The following is a 21,700-nucleotide window of genomic DNA, read 5'->3' on the forward strand; positions in this document are numbered from 1 at the left end:
GGCAGCACGTGGTCTCATGGACAAAAGTCAGGTCCACATCAGTCACTTAAAATAAATTCTTTAATAGTCTCCATTTAATTGGTTTATTTGTTGTTAATAAATTGGCAACACACGGAGGGGCCGAGGGTATGCTCCCAGGCAGGCTCCTGCGCGGGGTGGGCTCAGGCAGGAGATGCTGCCCTGGAGCGGGGGGGCCCGGGCACAGCCTCCCTGTGCTCCAAGGGATGGAAAGAGAAGGCCCCTCCCACTTCTGGGGGAACCCATGAACACAGCGGCCAATGAGCAAACAGAACCAGAGGAGCTAAAGGAAAACAAGGGAGGGAGGAAGGGAGGGACAGATGGGCAGGCTTGGGGGAAGGTAGCGTTCTCTGGTGTCCCCCACCCCTGCCCAAGGGCTCAGAAGCCTTTGCCTGGGTCCAAAGGCCAGGGCAAGCTTGGCTCACAGATTGGGGGAGGGTGCCCTTATCTCCCTCCCCACCCCAGGACTGACAGCCAAGAGACCGGGCAGGAGCTCAGACAGAGCTATTTTTAAAAGTCCCCTTACCTCTGGGTGGGCCGGGACCCCAGGGTTCTGAAGGAAGGGTGGGCACAGTGTCCCTGTCCTCGTCATGGAGATCTTGAGGGAACTGAGGCTCCCCAATGACCCAGGGCCCTCAGACCCAGGGGCCAAGGGCTTCTAGACGCTCCCTCCCACCAAGCCTGTACCTGAAGACCTGGGGCAGGCGGAGAGCAGCAGGGAGGCGCGGGGTGGGGGACAGGACGGGACAGGGCAGGGCGTGAGGCACACGTACCCACGCTCACCCACGCTGGCCCAGGCCCAGCAGCCTCCCAAGGCCTGGCCCAAGATCACTCCTCGGTGAAGTCCCTGTCTATGTCCATGTAGGGCTCCTCGATGTAGCTGACAAGGGCAGAGGGTGACTGGCGGTCCGGGTTCAACAGGATGGACACTGTCTCTTTCCAGTATGAGAAGCTGATGCAGGAGCTCTGGGCAAAGAGAGAGGGGCTGGGCGGGCGCCTGGGGGACCCGGGTCGAGCCCAGCACCCCGTGGGGAGGGCCTTGGTAAGGGGACAAAGAGCTGCCTGCCACAGGGTCCAGGCGGGGACCAGGGACCCCAGATGCCCCTCCGAGGGGCCCTGGGTCTGCGTGCCCGCAGCCCGCCCGCCACCCCTCAGGGGTGGGGCACTCACGTTCTCCAGGCAGGTGCTGTCCTTGTCCTTGTGTAGGTAATGCTGCTGCCAGAAGCGCAGCAGGTTGTGGAAGTTGTTGAGCAGGAAGCCAGGGTACTTCTTGCTGTGCTCCATCCGCTGCAGCAGCCGCAGGTACAGGGGCAGCCGCTCTTTCCGTCGGGCCAGCATCAGGATCACCAGGCTGGTGTTCAGGCAGCTGACATTCTCCTGCAAGCACCAGGCCATCCAGGTCACGCACGTGCCGGCAGCCCCAGGGGCCCCGGTGGAGCGGGGGTGCCACTGGGCAGGGAGGACGGTGTCCCTGGCGGAGTCCAGGGGCCATGCACTGCACTGCCCCTGAAGAAAGCTGACAAGAGGACTGGGGAGAGGAACGATGCTGGCATCCTGGCCCAAGTGCCTTCCTGGTCCCTCACCCCACACCCCCATCCCCACCCTGGGATGTTTCCGGTGGGAACGGTGTCATCAGTCTAGTTAGAGTCCACTCTTCCTCCAGAATCAGCTCAGGCATCGCTTCTTCCCAGGAGCTTCGATCCCTGGGGCGGCGGGGTGCACGCATCAGATGCAGGTGTCTCACTCCGCTTCACTCAGCACTAGACAGGCAGCTTCCTGAAGTGTCTCAGACTGTTTCGTTCACTGTGCATCCCCAGCCCAGGGTCTCGCCTCAGTAAACGTTAGATGAAGGAATGAAAGAACAACCTCTGAGTATTACCCCCATTTTAGAAAAGAGGGGTGTGAAGCTCGGAAAAGGGTCAGCTGCACAGTTATCTGTTGAAGGAGGTGGGAGTCAACATCAGGTCCAAGCCCAAAGTCTGCACAGGAGGCTGGGCTCGGAGAGCACTGAACTGGGATTCAGAGCTCAGTGCCCATCCTGACTCTGCCCCAAATCATCTGTGACCTTGGAGCCTTGCTCCCTCCCCAGGCCCCTTCTGTAAAATGCGGCACTGATTCTTACTGGAGAAAAGTCCTCAGAATAGCTGGGAGGGTTTCCCAGGAACCAAGGGATGGGTCTCAGGAGATGTATTGGGTTGGCCCAAAAGTTTGTTCAGTTTTAAGTAAAAAGACACATTTTTCATTTTCACCAAGAACTTTATTGAATGTGTTCATTAACCAAACGAACTTTTTGGCCAACCCAACACTTCTAGGGTGAAGGTGGCTCTGGGATGAGGGTAACTGCTTCCAATCTCCCTTTCCCTGTGGCAGGTCTGCAGAGCCTCTCACCTGGGTCAGCGTCTGCACGTGGATGATATTGATGAGGCGGAAGAGGAAGGACATCTGTGTGGGCACCTGGGATATGTAGGCAAGCAGGCGGCACTCGGACAGGACCTCTGCGACTAGGGACAGAGAGGCAGAGGTGTGAGCAGCAGGTGTGGAAGCTGGTCCGCGGCTCAGGCCCAGGGGCCTGACACCCAGGCTTCTAGTCAAGCCCCCCTTGGGCTCTGACTCTGAAGCTGGGAGCCCCCACCATCAAAACAACTACAGAAAGTGTTGGCTGCAGCAGGAACAAACCTCCAGCTGCTCTGCCACCCCGGCTAAAGCCTGCGTTCTCACTAGAGCCCCTGCCAGGAGTTTGCTTCCACCTTTGCCTTCGGTCACGTTCGGGGACCGCCTCTCCCAGAGGCCCTCCCCAGTCTTCACCACGTGGGGGCCTCTCATCCCAGGCAAGTCCAGGCCAGGAGAGGAAGGGTGTGTGTTGTTTTTTGCATTTTGCTGGCAACAGTTTTTTTTTTTTCCACTTGCCATTAAAATGTCACACATGCTCATCAGAGGAAGCATGGATGATAAAAGTAAAGCCAAGAAAATCACCCTGAGAGCCACCGCCTTGACCCCAACCATGTGGGTGTTTGGTGCAGCTACTTGCAGACATTTCTGTCTCCTTGCCAGAGGCTGGGTGTTTGACACCAATCGCAGCCACACTGGACCAATTCACCTTGGCATTACGGCTTTTTCTTACCTTTCATGTCCACCTGGTTTTCGAATCGGTCCAGTGACAGAGTGACGCAGCGCACCAGCATGTTGGAGTCCACCAGCGAGCTGTTGATCTGCTTCAGGAACACCTGGAACTGGAGCGGAGGCTGGGCTGACGGGGGTGGTGGGTTCTTGGCTGGAGACGGCCAAGGCCTAGAGCGTGCAGTCACTGCAGGGGGTATCCCCATACCCTGGCCCAGCTGTTTCCAACAGGAAGACTGAAGCTCAGACAAACCTGTGCCCTGCCCTCACCACCTAATAAGCAGTCCCAGCAAAAGAGCTCGACTCGGATCTTCTGACACTATGTCCAGTATTTTCTGCACTGAAGGGTCTACTGTCATTTTTACTTCAACTTGTCTGAGCTGGGTTTCTGCCACACACATCCTGTGAGCCTAACACACCGGGCCCAGTCCTGCCCTTCTGGGGCTCATCATGGCACCCGGCACACTGCATCAGACCCATTTCCAAGCCCACCTGCCCGCAAGCGGCTGAGACTTTCATCCCTGTGTACCCAGGGTCTAGCACAGTGCCCGGCACACAGCAAGGGCTAATGAATGTTTGCTGACAACTACCCTCTGACTCCCCAGGACTCTCCAATTTAAAACCAGCACCTGAAGACTGGGCTCCAACATAACTTCTGGATGATGTGGCACACCCCACGGAACCATGGGTTAGACTTACCTTTGCATCCGTGTTGATGTATTTATTAAATCTCTTGAATGCATCAACATTAAACTTCATCAGCTCCCCCAGGAGGTCAAAGTAACTCTGGAGCACATCCCGCGACTTGCACTCACTGTCCACAATGCAGTAGAGGATGTGCTGGGGGTGGGAGAGGACAGGGTGAAGGCAGGAAGGCGGCTGATCCCAGGGACCAACAGGCACATATGGCTGCTGCCCCCAGGCTGTGCTCATCTAAGCTGCCCACCGCCGGCCTCCCCCAGCCCTGGCACATAGCTCAGACCACGTGGCATTAGCTTTGAGCAAGCATCCAGGCTGATGGAACCTGCTCCCCTGTCTAGATTCTCATCTGAGGATGCTGGTGGCTCCCAGGGCAGGGCCGGGCCTGACACACCTCACCAGGAAGTCGGGTGTGGGGGGAGGTTGGGCTATGTAGCCATCACCTCTCTCGCTTGCCCAGGTCCGAGCTAAAGTGTCTGCAAGACGGCCAGGCTCTCCAGCTCGCAGGGAGGTGGCCGTCTCCAGAGGTAACACTGGCCACTGCCCGAGCACTGAAGCCATTCAAGTGAAGCACAGGGTTTAAGAACACGAGACACGTTTTGACCCCATGGTTTGTCTTTATGTTAATAAAAGAAGAAGTTCACACTAAAGTCAGTGAACTTTTATCAAGAACATGAAGCAATTGATTAACTCCTTGAGAAGGTTTTCTATGACAGTTAAACTGTTTCCTTTTTCATTTTTATTTTCTTGAAGTTGTATATACCAATTTGGATCAGTTCTTTTCCTTATGGATTTTTATAACAATGCATGGGTCAGTTTCTTATTTGTATCCTTTTTTTTACCCAATTGTAGCTTTGGACATTTTCCCCTACCTCCCTTCGTAAATTTTGCTTTTTCTGGAGGCCATTTTTCAAGAAAGGGAAATGAACTTTTAGTCAGCAGCAAAATATCCTCAGGGTCAAAAGGCCTTGCTGAGCAACTTTACAGACTCCTGTAATCCTCCATGGCCACCCCCAGATCCCTCAGTCACCCGTTAGGCACCCATGGGGAACCCAGAGTTGACAGCTATGGGGAAGTACCAGGGCGATCTGCACTGGCATTTTACGATAAAGAGATCTGGTCTGCTCTGCCAGCTGTCTAGGTCTCAGGACAGGAAAGCAACACATGGGGCTGGGGAGAGGGACACCCGACACCCTGGCTCCTCCGGGCCATTACCTCCAGAAGGCCTCGCTTCAGCAGGAACATCTGGTCTGCATAGGAGGTGGTCCCTCGGAGGAAACTCTCCACAGCCCGGGCTTGCCAAAACCTGCGACCCAAATGTTGACCCCTGGCCCAGGTGGCTAAGGCTGCCCTCTTCTGGCCCATGTTCTATTCACCAAGGGGCTGGGAGATGTCTGCTGCCTTTTCATTTATCCAACAGACATTTACTGAACGTCTATCTACTAGGCATCGGGCCTCACACTAGGCACTGGGGACACATCAAGGGTCCCCATCCTCAGGGATCTGACGGCTCAGGGGGGAACAGTCCTCCATGTGGTTCGTCTGGAAGGAGCTGTGTCTTGGAGAAGGCAGCATCTAGGATCAAAGGGCTGGCCCTGTGAATCACGTGTGAAAACACTCTAGCCTCTGCCCCTTCAGAGGAACAGGAGGACATGGAAGCGAGGGGCTGGGAATGCATGAGGGAACCCGACAGACGTGTGGACAGACCACCAAGCTCACTTCTGATGGGCTGTCCTAGAGAAGAGGTGGCTGATGTTGACTGAGTGGCCCCGGAGGGCAGAGCTGGGATCCACAAGGGGACGTCAGGACAAAGCAGGCTGAGCTGACAGGGGACCCTAGGGGATGGAGCCTACTGACAGCTCACACCCACCCTGACGGGATGCCTCCCTCACCTGCTACTGCTGCCTGCAGCCTTTAAGACTCAACTTAGATGAGTCTAAGGAACTGAGGTGCCCTGCCCGTCCGCACCCGCCCCACCGGCCTTCCCTCTGCCCCCACGGCCCCCGGGGCAGGTCCTGGCTCCGAGCCTCTCCACACTGCAGCCCCCACACAGGTTTCTTTTCATGCTTGTTTCTCACAACCCAGGCAACTCCATGTGGGCAGGGGCTGTAGCTCTCATTTCTCCCCCACCTGTCCAGCACCAGCACAGAACAGGTGCTTGGTGAATGCTTGGGTCAATTCTTGGTCAATTCTTGAAACACACTGGTGGCACGCAGCAGAAGCTAGTGAGTACGTGCTGAGTCAACACAAGGGAGACGGCAAACTCCCTCTCCCTGACAGTAACCAGATGTCCGGGGTAGAAGCTGGTGACTAAAGAAGGTCATTCTAACAGCTAAAGAAACACTTGGCTCCTGGGCCCTCAGGAGTGGCAGGTGTGTGTCCCAGATCTACCTGAAAGATGACTCAGCTGGCTCCTTCTTCATGACCTGCAGCAGACGAGTTAATAAGCCCCTCTTCCCATCACACACCAAACTCCTGAAATAAAATAGACAGGGACATATTGGGGGCAGATCTGAGAGGCTGACAGGGGCCAAATTCCACTTGGCCGAAGGACTGTGTCTTGGGGCCCTGGGGTTGGGTGTCTCTGCTGGGGTAGGTGGGTAAAAAAACATGGTGACATTTCCAAACCTACAGGATGTCCTCCTGCTCTACCTGGGTCCAGAGCACCCTAAGGACTCCTGCAGTCTCACAACTGAATAGCCAAGTGCATTCTCACTACATCTCAGGGCAGCTTTCCCTGCCCAAACTCACTGACAAGTGATCAGAGGCCAAAAACACAACCAGAGTCACACAGGGCTCAGAACTGCTGGAGAGAGGGCTGCTTACAACAAAAGTGGGTTTGAAATACCATGACAGAGTCTAGCAGATGGGGCGAAGTCCGTGCCAACAGGGTGGGGCAGGGAGTACCCTGGGCCCCAGGTTCAGCTCCAGCTGGCCTTGGACAAGTACCTGAGGCTCTGGGCCTCCGCTTCCTGGTCTAGGAAGCAAAGACAGTAAGTGAGGAAATGACTCAGGTTGCATTATCGGGGAGAGAGGGCCAAGCAGGCAGGGACTCTAGGTCCTTAAACTCCCCTTCAAATAGAGCAGCTCTACTATTCACCCACTACAGGTGTTAGGGTGGGACTATATTCACTTTCATTTGAACAAAGATTTCTGCTACTTTAAAAGTAAAAACAAACAAACAAACAAAAAAGGCTGGAGAATTACAACTCCTGTTGCTGGATACAGTCCTCCCTCCCTCCTCTGACCCCTGTGAGCCTGTGACTTCCCTGTTCCGCTCTAGAAAGTGAGGCAAGTATAACCCAGCTAATGGGACTTGGCAGAGGGCAGGAAAGGAGCATGTCAATGAAGCTGGGTGACAAGGGAGACAGCAGAGTATATATGACCTGTGGGAGGTGACCCGAGCCCCTGCTCCCCAGTCTGTAAAGTGGAGGTGATGATGGCACTTCCCTCCAAGGGCTGCTGTGGGGCTCCAATGAGATAATGCAGGTGACGGGAGGACAGTGCCTGGCACACAGGAGCCCTCAAGACACTGTAGCTACACGTGAGTGAGAAAGGACAAGTACACACACCTGTGTGCACCCATCTGGGAGCCCTGGGACACGCAGGAAACCAGGGTGGGCTGTGGGCCACAGATGCACCCCAGCCGTGCTCACCTGTCAGTGTTGAGGACGGCTTCCACCTCGGGGATGTTGGCCTTGAGAGAGATGGCGCTGAGTTCATTCAGCTCTTGGTTGTTGAGCAGTAGATACTTGTTCCTGAAATAAACGTGTTGGAGGTGGTAAAGGACAGGAACTGTGGCTGCTGCGTCAACACTGGGCTAGTGCCCTGCCCATTTGCTGTGGAGGGAATCCGAGAAGCCCCGGGGTACCCGCCCCCAACGCCACTTACCCCGAGCCAGCATTCTGTGGCAGGGCATGCAGCCCACTGCTCTCAGGCTGTGGGAGTCTCCCTGGCCCCAACGCCCACCCTCTGCCTGCCACGTCCACTAATGAGGCCCCTTTCCTTAGCATCTCTAGGCCTTTCTTTTGCCACTGAACATTTCTATTTAATTTCTCAAAGGCACTTCCAACTCAGTGATGTCCAAATCAAACTCATCATTTTACTCAAGACTGGCCCTGTTCCAACATTCCCACCAGGAGGCCTGAGTTGGCTGTGACACTCCCTCCCTCCTTTCCCTTTCACATCCAGGCCTCTCGTCACCCAAGTCATGTGGACCGAACCAGCTTCCTAAATGGTCTCCCCACAGGAGTCAATCCCACACACAGCACCCAGAATAATCTTCAGCTAACTGGAATCTGATCATGTCACTCCCATGAACAATGCTCCCACATTTTCGCACTGCTTTAGAATATATAAAATCCAAGACTGAGAACATGACCCATCAGATTTAAGAATCTGATGAAAGCTAGGGGCTCAATTCTTCAGGAAAAAAAGGACACATTCAGAACACATTGGTGCCGTTTTTCAGGGCTGACATACTTGCTGGAGCTTGAGGCCTTCAGACAGAGAACCTCTCAGAGAGGATGATCAACATGATCCAGACAAAAGCTGCAAAGTGAAGGCCCCTGAGGTCACATGTGTCCCCAGGCGCGTCCTGTCAGCTTATACAATATTTGAAACGAATATAAACCAGCACTTAAAAATCAGGACTTTTCACATAAATCTTAATTTCTGGCTTTCCTTGGGGGAAAAACTCAGAAGCTATGCAACACTGGGCCTTGTTTCCTGTACACCAACAGCTGCTAAGAGCTGAGCAGTGGCTGCCTGTGTGTTCCAGCTCACCAAGGTCTCACCAATGCCAAGGTCAGCTGCCATTTACCCCTCCACTGCACTTTCCTTATAGCAGAGAATCATTCTCCAATACATCCTCCACCAAACGTTGGACAGTAAAAATAAGAGGGCAGAGTGTGTTTCAAGGAAAACAGGGGAGAGTACATCTCCTTGCACAGGTGACGAATATTCCATCCGCTCAACATGCCAATACTCAGCCCACTTTGGCAATCTGAGGTTCCTGCTGGCCCCTGCAAATAGCCAAGCTCCTGGCTCAGAGGGACAGACGGCTGAGAGCTGTATTGACCCCAAGGGTAATAAGGGGGCAGCAACTTCCGCACTCACTTCCAAGGTGGCTGTGGGGCAAGGGGAAACTCAGTGTAGGGCCTGGCATAAAGGATGGGCTGCACAAATGGCAGCCCTGATCATGGAAGTGCAGCCCCATGCGGTTGCCCTGAGGTGAGAACGGCGCCCAGGTCCTCCTGAGCCGAGGTGAGCGGTTAGACAAAGGGAGAAGGAAAGACAACGAAACAACTCTCCTCCCAGGGATGGCTCGTACTTACTCATGGTGGTCGCTGAAACTCTGGAGGAGCCTCAAAAACTGAATCTTCAAGGTGATGTCCTAAAATACATGTGCATCCTCGATGTTAAAACCACAGTCACAATGTTCCAAAAGAAAACAAAAGGCTCTGGTGACAGCCTGGATGTCACTCTGCTTCTCTGAGCCCCTGTCCTCGTGCACAGTGAGGACTTCTCTTTAGTCAGAAAACCCTTTGTCCACATCTGGCCAACAGGGGATTCAGCTAATGTAGACCCTTCCTGTTAAAAACACCCCAACATACTGGATAAAAAATAACTGAAATTGGGCTTCTCCGGTGGCACAGTGGTTGGGAATCCCCGACAATGCAGGGGACATGGGTTCGAGCCCTGGTCCGGGATGATCTCACAAGCTGTGAGGCAACTGGGCCCACACACCATAGCTACTAAGCCTGTGCTCTAGAGCCCGTGAGCCGCAACTGCTGAAGCCCGTGCACCTAGAGCCTGTGCTCCACAACGGGGGAGGTCACCGCAGTGAGAGGCCCGCGCACTGCAGGCCTCTGCTCACCGCAACTAGAGAAAGGCCCGCGGTCAGCAATGAAGACCCAATGCAGCCAAAAATAAAATAAATTAATTTTTTAAAAAAAGTCTTAAAAAAAATAACTGAAATTATTTTAAATGTGAGGCTAAGTTCATAGGAAATTCCACTAGAATCAGAAATGAAAGGACCGAGTTCAGAGCAGCGAGCAGAAGAGCTGATGGTGGCAACTCCGGGTGGGTGGAGAAGTGGAAATGAGACTTATTCGGGCCAGGGCTTGGGTTTCAATGCTCTGCAGGGACCAGACAGAACCTTGGGCCCATGGAAAGCCTGCAGAATGTAAACATTTGGTGAAAAAAGGGTTAGAAAAACCCCACCTACCAGCCCAGGGAGCTGGCAAATAAGCCTGTCTCTGCCAGGGTGCTGCTGGTGGTGGAGGGGAGCCCCCAGGTCCCCAGGAGGACCCTGGGCTCATACTACCAGAGTGGGAGGGCAGACACTCAAAATGAAACCTTGCCCTGGGATGCTGTGCCCCCTGAAGTACCTGGCAGACAAAAGCCAAATGTTCTATAGGACTACTTCCAGGGCCCAGTCTACACAGGTACTCACAGGGAAAACAAGCTCCCCCTCCCCCGAAGGTGACCTTCTACAAACAGTACAGAACACAAGGCAACACTCCACCCCGAGGCGAGTCTGAAGACTCAGACACAAGTAGCTCCCCATGAGCAATCCAAAAAATACCATAAAAACGTATGTTATGAATAATTAAAGAGGTAAAATTAAAGACAGAAAATGCAACAGAAGAACAAAATATTAACATAATGAATAAAAGACCACGTAGCTTTTGACAAAGATCCAGACAAAATGTCTAGAAATGCAGAATATATTCACTTGAAATTAACTTAAATGGATGTGCTGAAAGGTAAATCTGACAAAGCCAAGGAGAAAAACAGTAAACTGGAAGATTCGGCACTGAGGAAAGTCCCCAGAACGCAGCTTAGAGACCAGGGAGGGCCCGTGTCACTGGGCCTGGTGGCCGTGTGGCACTTTCCCCCTCATGCTGAGAGCCGATGATCTTTCTTTTGCAAGAAACAGAGGCTCAGAGATTCAGTGACTTGTTCAAGCTCTCCCAAAAAGCTGAGTGGCACAACAGGGCTCCTGACTCCCAGTTCAGTGCTCTCTACGGCACCGTGAGAAAGACCGAGCAAAGGTGAGCCCTTGACCCTTAAAAAAGAGAAAACCTCCTAAAGCCCTTTTTGGAGGCAGACCACTGGCGTGGTTCTGGAAGGCAAACCTACTATCAGTGGGTGTAAATTACAATGGGATAGAGAACAGAATGAGGAAAAACTTGCTGTTCCGTAGCAGAGAGGGTAGCCCTGTCTGGAGGAAAGTGAGTGCCCTGCCGAGAGGTGAACAAGGGAAGGCTGGCTGGAGGGCCTCAAAAGGGATTTCTGGATAGGTGAAGGGTGGGGGTTAGATCCTTCCCCAAGGTGGCTTCCAATCATGGGGTTACACAGGCTATGACTTTCAGTTTCTGCTCTACTCTCAAAGAATGAAATTTCAAAGGGCCAACAGCAGTTCTTGAAACAACTACTTCTGGCAAGCAAAGCCCATCTGTCACCAGGGTCCCTGCTCACCGGGCTACAGTCACAGTTCTGGTTGTGACCGTGGAGGACAAGGGCAGATGCTGAATGCTTCCTCCAAATCAGTTTGTCAAACAAATTGTTCAGCCCAGGGATCAGCTTGAACTCCGCAATCATTCTGTGAACCTGGATGGGGCAGGAAGGCAAAAGCATTAAGACAAATGTGCTGTGAAGGCCTATCAAAGCCTGGGCAGGTAGGTACCATGAGGCTTCAGGACGAAGAAAGCATTGCTGAGGCTTAAAGAAAACAGCCACGCTTACTCTACCCTCACCACCACTCCCGCTATGCACAAACATACTTTTAAACTCTCTAGAAGGAGACATTAATAACTGGTAAAATTAGATGCTTCATGGGAGAATCCTGAATGTTCAGGATCAGAGGGGAGAAAGGCTTCACTTATACTCATTTACACCTTTTAATACAGAACTATGTGAATTACTGACCTATTAAAATAATTTTTTACATAACATAAAACAAAACTATTACTACTTTTCAGGGCTGTTGTAAGGATAAAGTCAGAAAACATATGTCTAGTCCAGAGCACAGCCCCAGTACTTACTAATTCCCATTTTACAGAGGAAAGGAAAGTTTAGCAGGACCGATGTGGCCAAGGCAGGGGTGGAAATGTCACCCTAACTCAGGTGTTCTGATCTGAAAGCCTGTCCCTTCCCCGTCCACCACAGGCTGGTGTTTATCTTGGGAGACCAGAACATGACAGTGCTGTGACTCTGGGCAACATTCTTCTTTAAGCCTGAGTCCCTTGATGGAAAATGAGGGCTGATGAAGCTACTGAAAGGGCTGAATGAGGTAATGTGAGGGAAGCTCAGGGCCTGACTTACAGGAAGCGCTGGAAAAAATGACTGTTGTATTGATTATTTTCATTAGCACCAGAGGGATGGAACTTATGACATTTGGTGAGCATTTCCAGTCTAGTGATTTCAACCTAGCCAAGACTGGTCAGAGAACCTGGCCCAAGTGCACAATAATAAGGTCACTCCAAGGAGGAGCCTTCTGGGGGACCTGGCCAGGGAAACTGTTCCCCCTGCTGTCCTGGTCTAGGCGGGGTCTGTGAATTCATGTTCCCACAGTGCCTAGCACACAGTAGGAACTCAGTTAATGCTGACTGTGCAAATGAGGACACACCAGCATAACACTGGTTCTCAGGAAGGCAGGGTTCTGAGGCCAGCTGATGGTCCCTCCCAAGGAAGTGGCGGCTGTTATCACAGTTTAACTAAAGACCACAATGATTCATAGAAACTTGGTAACAGGAAGGCTCAGAGAGCAGGGAACAGCCATGGTGAGGGGACAGAAAGAAGAGTCAGGGCAGCAGAGTTTAAATCCTGGCTCTCATGATGCCTGAGATGACTGAGAGCAGGGCCCCTTTTTGTATCTTTGTTTTCACAAGCATCAAGTGGGGTAGAGGTCACCACCTGCGGTATAACTTACCAAATAACCTCAAATTCAAATATGAATGACGATGAAAGTGCCTCAAAAAAGAAAAAGCACTCAACACAGGTAAGATATTGTGACTAATATCTTTTATAAGAAATATATTCCATATTAAAGGAAGGAGCCCCAGTGCTGTGGACATCAGGGCAGGATCTCATCCAGCGTCCTGGTTTTAAATGCCAACCACAGGGTGATGACGCCCAAAGTTATACCTCCAGGCCTCTCCTCTCCCCTAACTCCAGGTGCAGGTAAGCCAAGTGCCAATTCTAACAGACACCTAAACCTAACTTGTTCAAACTGAACTCCTCCCCTTCCTCCCTTCAGACGTCTGCCCCTCCAGTCCTTACCCACCAGTCTTAACCATGTCAATAAATGGTAAACCATTCCTCCCACCTGCTTGGAAAGAGGTAAGGAAGTTACCTTTAACTCCTCTCTCCCCTTATGTCCACATCTAACCTATCAGCAAATCTTACCTGTTCTACCTTCAAAATAGATCCAGAACGCAAGCACCTCTCACCACTCCTGCCACAAACATGCTGGTCCTAGCTACTGTGAGCTCTTTCACACAGCAGCCAGAGGATGGCTTCCCATTTCACTCAGAGTATAAACACAAGAGCCCTTAAATGGCCTATGAAAGCCCAATGCGACCTGGCCCCCGCGCAACCCCTCAGCCCACCTCTCCTCGCTGCTGGTTCCTGTCCATCCCCCAGCTTCCCTACTGTTCCACCAACCCACCAGGCAGGCTCGCACCCACTTCCCATCTGGGCCTGCTCCCTCTACCTGGCAGGCTGTCTTGAGGGTTAGCAGTCCTGGCTTCCTCGCTTTCTTCAGGACGCTGCCGGGCCAGATGTCATCTTTCAGCCAGTCTTTTCCCTGCTGCCCTCTCTAAAATTGCTCCTCACTTGTAAACTTGTGATAACTGCACCCACCTCACAGAGAGCTGTGTGAGAGTACAGTCCCTAACTCAAAAAGGTGCTCAAGGACTGCTGAGCTCCCAGCTCCCACTTCCCTTAGGCCACCCCTCCCCCCAGGCCTCGTTTCACCCCTAGGAGAATGCGCAGGGAGCACGAGTGGGCCACTTATGCATCTTGAGGAGTGCTGCATACTTCTAGAGCCCTCCCCCTCCTCCCTGCTCCTCCCTCCTGGAACTGCTTCAAGGTTCAAGGAACCTCAGCATGGCTGGACCCCCCGCAGTTGCCTAGTTTTCATAACTTGACACAGTTCCGACCCGCCACCCCAAGCCCCCATCAGCCTGGCAACTCCTCCAGTGCATCTACAGGGCAGACACCTACCCTTTACTCTGCACATTAACAAGGTCAGATAACATGGCTAAGCCGCCCACTCCTGCCCAGGGCACCAATGCTCTGTCTAGAAATGATGCCCACAGCAAGGCACAGTGGAAAGACTATGAGCCCCGGAATCAGACTGGTTTCCTGATGTGTAAAACAGGGACAAGGGAGCCAAGCCCTCGCTTTGCTGGCCAGAGACAGAGGCATTGTGAGGGGCGGCCTAACAGGTGCCTGGGAAGTGTCTGCCCGCGGCTCCTCCTGCTCTGAGACGTGGCGGAAGGGCCCACCTGGTTTCGCTGGCGCCCCATCAGCAACACGCAGAGGACATAGAGCACTTCCAGTTTGTACATGATCTCATGCATGATCTTCATTGACTGAGGCAGCTGGGTCCTAGGTGAAGTGTGAGGCAGGCCATTTTCCTCCGAAGCCCCTGGAGGAGGGAGCACAATGGAGGCTGAGACAGCCACCAGGAGAGAGGGTTCAATCACTGCTCGTGAGGAAACATGTTTCTGCCCCTCAAACCTGCTCTAAACAGACCTGAGGTAACAGAGCCATCAGACTGGGCCCTGAGTCCGTGACAGAGACTTTGAAAGCCACAAAACTCTCTCCAGGCCACCGGGTTCAGGGAAGCTTAGAAACTTAGGAACATGGACTCTGCAATTGTATCCCACCAGCTTTTAACACCCAGCAAAAATACTCTGACACAGCCAACCCAGTAATCTGATCCATGCCCTGCCCCCAAATCCCTTCTCCTGCCACCGCCGGACCCACCGCGCCCACCCCGAGAAAGTGCCCAGACACATGTCCAGCAGCAAACTGTGTCAAATTCTCTTCAGGTCACAAAGGACTCTTAAGTACTTGGTCCCTCTGCTTAGATGCCACAAGGGGGCACTGCTGAAGGACTAAAATGGATGCTTTTTGAAGATTTTTTTCCCTCCTGTTTTTCAAACAGCCATGGAAAGTTTCCTAAAGCAGACGAGGCATCACAATCGATACTAGTGATACAGATACTATCTGTACAGATGATACAGATAATATACAGATATTATCTACTAGCAGGTTTTCATTTTACCCTATTTCATTATTAGCGACGACAGCAAAAGCTACGTAATATTCATGGACACAATATGTGTCAGGCATTGGGTTTTGGGCTTTAGGTAAACCATCTCATTTCCTCTACTACCCAGTTAACAAAAAAGTCTCAGTGGGTCACGCAGGCCGCAGTGGAGGGTACTCTCGGGAATGGGGCAGAGCAAAGGGATGAAGACTGAGGGCGGGCTGTGGAATGACAACTTGCTGGCTGTGTGACCCTGAGCAAGTCACCTCCTCGTCAGGCTTTCAAGTGCTCTGTAAACGGGAAGAAAAGCAGTGCTGCAGCGACCGGCTGGAGCTCCTGTGAGGAGTGAAGGAGGACACAAGAACGCCCAGCACCTGATTCTTGGGAAGCCTCACTCTTAGGTCCCTATTATTTTAAAAGGTCAGAGTCAGGAGACCTTAGGATTTACTTCCCCTTAGTTTTCCTCATCTTTAAGGTGAAAGGATGAATCAGTAACTACTAAGGTCCTTTTAAGTTCCTACTGGAACTGTTGCCCTAGAGGCCTTTTGAAAAGGCCAGAAAGTCTATATGGTACAGAGCAGTGGTCATGAGATATATTCGGGTGAGGCACATGCAGTTATGATTTCTGTACGGGGATATCATGACCTAAAAACCTAACTTACTCCACCCTACAGACTTAGAACTATTTTTTCCAGCCATGTTACATCACTAATATAAAAGCTGAAAGACGACCAGCTGCTGAACGAAGCATGACAGAGAGGCAGTGCAGCACAGTGGTTAAGGACTTGGAGCCAGACTGCTGGGTGGCTTTGGGGAAGTCTGTTGATGTGTCTATGCTTCAGTATCCATCCTCATCTGTAAAACAGAAATAATGGCAACAGTACCTATCTCTTACCAACGTTGCAAAGATTAAATGATTTAATATGTTGAAAGTGCTTAAAAAATGCAGGGCACACGTACCCAACATACAAGTATGTGTTAAACAGAAGTAGAAAATGAACTCTGAGTTTTTGCTAATGCTTGCTTGCTATATGTTTTCTTCCTTTTAATCTGCAAGCTCTTAATGGCAATGAAAGTGACAGCCAGCAAAGACTAAGAAAAGTTTACTGGAAAAAATCTAATTGAGAAAACTCTATCTATTCACATATCTTTTCTTGCATGTTGGGAGGAAAACCATAATTACTCAATTTATGTCTTGGGACTCCTTGGCCCCGCTCCCAGAACACTTTAAGAGTCAACTGATTTGTAAAGAGAATCTGAAGAGCTATCACGCAGAATCGCGCCTCTGCTGCACACCTGCCATGTAGCCTCCAGCGCCTCAGCGTCCTCATCACCTAGCTTGGGGGTCTGGGGGGACTGCGGGAGAGGACGTCTGTGGAAGGAGCAGGGGCGGCGGATGGCACATGAGCCCTCCTCAGTAATGAACGTCTGTGGAGAAAGAGAGATGCAGGCAGCCTGGACTCTGCCGAGTCACTGCCAACTTTTGGTGCCTGGTTTGCAAAGGCCTGACAAGAAACTCTCTGGGATAAATATTTTCACGAATCACAGTCCTGAAAGCAATGGCCAGAGCTTAGTAACAACGTGATTCCCAAGGATGAGGATAGAAAAACTAGTTTAAGAGGCCTGTGCTTCCCTCCAAATCTCTTCAGCTCCACAATACTGATTAAAGTGGGTACCACCCTCCATATATCTGTACTGTACCCTGGGGCACACTCACTTTAAAAAAAAAACAAAACAGCTCTGAGCTATGATTCACATGCCATACAATTCACCCCTTTCAAACGTACAATTTATTGGCCTTTAATATATTCACAGAATTGTGCAGCCATCTCCACAATCAATATTAGAGCATTTGTATCACCCCTAAAAGAAATCCTGTTCACATTAGCAGTCAATCCCCATTTCCCGCCAAGCCCCTACAGCTCTAGGCATCCACTAGACTACCTTCTGTCTCTATGGAACTGCCTATTCAGGACATTTTACATAAATAGAATCATATAACTTGTGTTTTTTTGTTTCTAGCACAACGGTTTCAAGGTTCATTCAGGTTGCAGTACGTAACAGTATTTCATTTTTTTAAGTTACTGTATAATATTCTATTACATACAATATACCACATTGTTATCCATTCATCAGTTGATGGACATTTGAGTTGTTTCCATATTTTGGCTATAGTAAATCTTCTCTTATGAACATTCGTGTCTAAGTTTTTGTGTAAACATATGTTTTCATTTCTCTTGGGTATATACCTACAAGTGGAATTTCTAGGTCATACGGAAACTATGTTTAACCTTTTGAGTACCTGACAGACTGCTTTCCACAGTGGCTGCACCATTTTGCATGCCCACCAACAGGGAATGAGGGTTCTGATTTCTCCATCTCCTTGCCGACACCTGTTATCTGTCTCTTTTTAAAAATTAATTAATTTATTTATCTTTCGCTGCATTGGGTCTTTGTTGCTGCACGTGGGTTTTCTCTAGTTGTGGCGAGCAGGGCTACTCTTGGTTGCGGTGCGCGGACTTCTCATTGCGGTGGCCTCTCGTTGCGGGGCACGGGCTCTAGGCACGTGGGCTACAGTAGTTGCAGTGCGTGGGCTCAGTAGTTGTGGCTCGCGGGCTCTAGAGCGCAGGCTCAGTAGTTGTGGCGGACGGGCTTAGTTGTTCTGCAGCATGTGGGATCTTCCCAGGCCAGGGCTCAAACCCTTTTCCCCTACATTGGCAGGCGGATTCTTAACCACTGCGCCACCAGGGAAGCCCCATGTTATGTGTCTTTTTGATGATAATCATCCTAGTGGGTGTGGAGTGGTATCTGATTGTGGGTTGGATTTGCATTTCCCTGATGGCTAATGATGCTGAGCATGTTTTCATGTGCTTGCTGGCTTTCTTATACCTTCTTTGGAGAAAGTCTATTCCGATCTTTTGCCCATAATTTGAAATGGGTTGTCTTTTCATTATGGAGCTGTAGGAGTTCTTTATACCTCCTAGATACAAGTACCTTATGAGATATATGGTTGGCAAAAACGTTCTCCACCCTCCAAAAATGTTCTCCCATTCCGGCTTTTCACTTTCTTGATGGTGTTTTTTGAAGCACAAAAGGTTTTAATTTTAATGAAGTCCAATTTACCTATTTTTCATTTGGCTGCCTGTGCTTTAGTGTCATCTAAGAAACCACCACCAAATCCAAAGTCATAAAGATTTATCCCTGTTTTCTTCTAAGCGTTTTATAGGATTAGCTCTTACATTTAGGTCTTTGATCCTTTTGAGTTCATTTTTATATATGTGAGGTAGGGGGGTCCACTTCATTCTTTTGCATGTGTATGGCTAATGGTCCCAGTACCATTTGTTGAAAAGACTATTGTTTCCCCAACTGAATGGTCTTGGCACTCTTGCTGAAAATCAACCGACCACATAAGTGAGTGTTTATTTTTGAACTCTCAATTCTATTTCATTGTATATGTCTCTCTTTATGCCAGTAGCACACTGTCTTGATTACTACAGCTTTGTACTAACTTGAAAAATTAGGAAATGTAAGTCCTCCATGTTTGTTCTTCTTCTTCAAGATTGTCCTGGCTATTTTGGGCCCCTTGCATTTCCAAATGAATTTTAGGACCAGCTAGTCCATTTCTGCAAAAAAGCCAGAGGGGATTGTGATAGGGACCATGTTGAATCTGTAGATAGATCTGTAGATCAAGGTGTGAAATATTGCTACTTTAACAATACTGACTCTTCTGATTCATGAGCATAAGCTGTCTTTACATTCATTTAGGTTTTCTTTCTTTCAGTAACAGTGACGTTTTGCACTTTGAATTCAGAGTATAAGTTTTATATTTCTTTGCTAAATTTATCACTAAGTATTTTATTCTTTTTTGATGCTCCTTTAAATGAAATTGTTTTAAGTTCATTTTTGGTCTGTTCATTGCTACTGTATAGAAATACAAGTGATTTTTGTATACTGATCTTCCATCCTGAAACTGTGTTGAATGAACTTGTTTATTGGTTTAGCGGTGTTTCAGTGGATCCTTAGGTTTTTCTATATAAAAGATCACATCATCTGTGACTAGAGATAGTTTTACTTCTTCCTAATGTGGACGCCTTTTATTTCTTTTTCTTGCCTAACTACCTAGCCAGAACCTCCAGTACAATGTTGAATACAAGTGGTAAGAGCAGATATCTTTGTCTTGTTCTGATCTTAGTGAGGGAAAAGCTTTTCAGTCTTCAGCTGTCACGTATAATGTTGGTTGTGGGTTTTCTGTAGACGCTTTTTAACAGGTTGAGGAATTCCCTTCTATTCCGAGTTTGAATGTTTTTATCATGAAGATGGAGTTTATTAAATGCTTTTTTTGCATCTATTGAAATAATCATGTAGTTTTTGTCCTTTGTTCTATTGATATGCTATATTAAATTGATTTTCATATACTGAGCCAACTTGCATAAATCCCACTTAATTATGTATATACACTTGATCAGGTATATAATCCGTTTTTGCTGCTGTATTTTGTTTGCTAGTATTTTGTTGAGCCGTTTTGCATCTATACTTGTAAGACACATTAGTCTGTAATTTCCTTGTGATGTCTTTTTTTCTTTTGGTCTCGTTTTGGTATCAGGGTAATATGGCTTCATAGAATGAGTTAAGCAAAGTTCTTTCCTCTTCTATTTTATGGAAGTCTGTGATGTACTGGTGTTACTTCTTTAAATGGCTGGTAGAATTAACCAGTGAAGGCTTTTGGGCCAGGGTTTGTCTTTGGGGTAGTTTTTCATCACTAATGCAATCTCTTGTTATAGGTCTGTTCAGATTTTCTATTTCTTCTTGAGTCAGTTGCAGGAGTTTTATCTTTCTTATAATTCTTCCATTTCATCCAGGTTATCTAATTTATTGGCATACAGTTGTTTATAGTATTCTCTCAGAGTCCTTTTTAAAAATATTTGTAAGGTTGCTTATAATATACCCTCTTTCATTCCTGATTTTAGTAATTTGAACTTGTCCCTTTTTTGCTTGGTCAGTGTAGCTAAAGGTTTGTCAATTTTGTTGACCTTTTCAAAGCACCAGCTTTTGGTTTTGTGGATTTTCTCTATTGTTTTTCTATTCTTTATTTCATTAATTTCCAGTCCAATCCTATTATTTCTTCTGTTTGCTTTGGGAATATAGTTTGCTCTTCTTTTTTCAATGATTTAAGGCGGTAAGTTAGGTTATTTTTTGAGCTCTTTTTAAACGTAGGCATTTACAGCTAAAAATTTATAAGCATCCTTTAGCTGCATTCCATAAGTTTGGTATGTTGTGCTTTCATTTTCATTCATCTCAAAATATCTTCTAGTTTCCTTTGTGATTTTATCTTTGAACCATCAGTTATTTACAAGTGTACTGCTTAATTTCCATACATTTGTGAATTTCCCAAATTTCTTTCTGCTATTAATTTCTAATATCTCTCCCTTGCGATTGGAGTACTTACTTTGTACAATTTTAATCCTTTTAACTTTCCTGAGTTGTTCTTTTTTTTTTTAAGGCCTAGCATATGGTCCATCCTGGAGAACATTCCATGTGTACTTGAGAAGAATATGTTCTCTACAGTTGTTGGGTGCAGTGTTCTATATATATATCAGTTTAGTCTAGTTGGCTTACAGTGTGGCTCAAGTCTTCTATTTCCTTGCTGATCCTCTATATAGTTGTCCACTATTGAAAATGGGTTATTAAAGTCTCCAACTATTATGTTGAACTGCCTATTTCTCTCTTTGAATCTGTTGGGTTTGCTTCATTTACTTATTTTTGGCTCTGTTGTTAGATACACACGCTGTTATATCTTGATAGATTCACCCTTTTATATTATTATAAAATCTATTTTTTAAATCTCTGATAACATTTTTGTTTTAAAGTCACTCTTAGTACAGCCACTACAGTTTTCTTATGGTTGTCCTTTGCATGATACATCTTCTTCTGTCATTTACTTTCAACCTATTTCTACCTTTGAATAGAAAATGTGTATCCTGTAGGCTGTAAATAATTGGATCTTTTTAAAAAAATCCAACATGACAATGTTTTTTGAATGAATTATTTAATCCATTCACATTCAATGTTATTACTGACAAAGTTGGATTTACTTCTGCCTTTTACTTTTTGTCTTCTATATAGCTCACTTTTTAAAATTCCTCTAGGTTTTTTTTTGTTTTTTTTTTTTGCGGTATGCAGGCCTCTCCCTGTTGTGGCCTCTCCCGTTGCGGAGCACAGGCTCCGGATGCACAGGCTCAGCGGCCATGGCTCACGGGCCCAGCCGCTCTGCGGCATGTGGGATCTTCCCGGACTGGGACACAAACCTGCGTCCCCTGCATCGGCAGGTGGACTCTCAACCACTGCGCCACCAGGGAAGCCCCCTTTCGTTTTCCTTTAACACTTTCTTTTGCATTAAGTAAATATTTTCTAGTATAACACTGTAATTCCTTTCTCACTATATTTCTAAAGTTACTTTCTTAGCAGTTGCTACAAGGCTTGCCTGCCATATACATCTTAACTTGACAGACTTTTTCAGATATAAATTAACGTAATTTCCAGGGCTCCCAGAGCTCCCTCTTCCCCCTTTTTGTGCTATTA

At 48.6% G+C, this 21,700-nt stretch overlaps 1 protein-coding gene across 3 annotated transcripts in view; it reads right to left on the reverse strand.

Annotated features, from left to right (window-relative positions):
- Positions 1 to 72: 72 nt before the first annotated feature.
- Positions 73 to 21,700, reverse strand: part of TRPC4AP (transient receptor potential cation channel subfamily C member 4 associated protein) — a 78,586-nt gene continuing 56,958 nt past the window's right edge. The window contains exons 9-19 of one of the 3 annotated variants that reach the window (XM_082856758.1): positions 14,352 to 14,494; positions 11,320 to 11,451; positions 9,171 to 9,229; positions 7,491 to 7,592; positions 6,226 to 6,309; positions 5,050 to 5,140; positions 3,835 to 3,975; positions 3,140 to 3,248; positions 2,407 to 2,519; positions 1,189 to 1,395; positions 73 to 984 (exon numbers count right to left, since the gene is read on the reverse strand). In XM_082856758.1, the coding sequence (XP_082712884.1) occupies positions 847 to 984; positions 1,189 to 1,395; positions 2,407 to 2,519; positions 3,140 to 3,248; positions 3,835 to 3,975; positions 5,050 to 5,140; positions 6,226 to 6,309; positions 7,491 to 7,592; positions 9,171 to 9,229; positions 11,320 to 11,451; positions 14,352 to 14,494 (1,319 nt within the window). In that variant the 3' untranslated portion in view covers positions 73 to 846. Of the gene's footprint in view, positions 985 to 1,188; positions 1,396 to 2,406; positions 2,520 to 3,139; positions 3,249 to 3,834; positions 3,976 to 5,049; positions 5,141 to 6,225; positions 6,310 to 7,490; positions 7,593 to 9,170; positions 9,230 to 11,319; positions 11,452 to 14,351; positions 14,519 to 21,700 lie in introns of all 3 variants that reach the window. The other 2 variants (XM_082856757.1, XM_082856756.1) reach the window with 2 other exon arrangements.

Source organism: Leucopleurus acutus (assembly GCF_964270905.1).
Source record: "Leucopleurus acutus genome assembly, chromosome: 16".
NCBI classification, from domain to species: domain Eukaryota; kingdom Metazoa; phylum Chordata; class Mammalia; order Artiodactyla; family Delphinidae; genus Leucopleurus; species Leucopleurus acutus.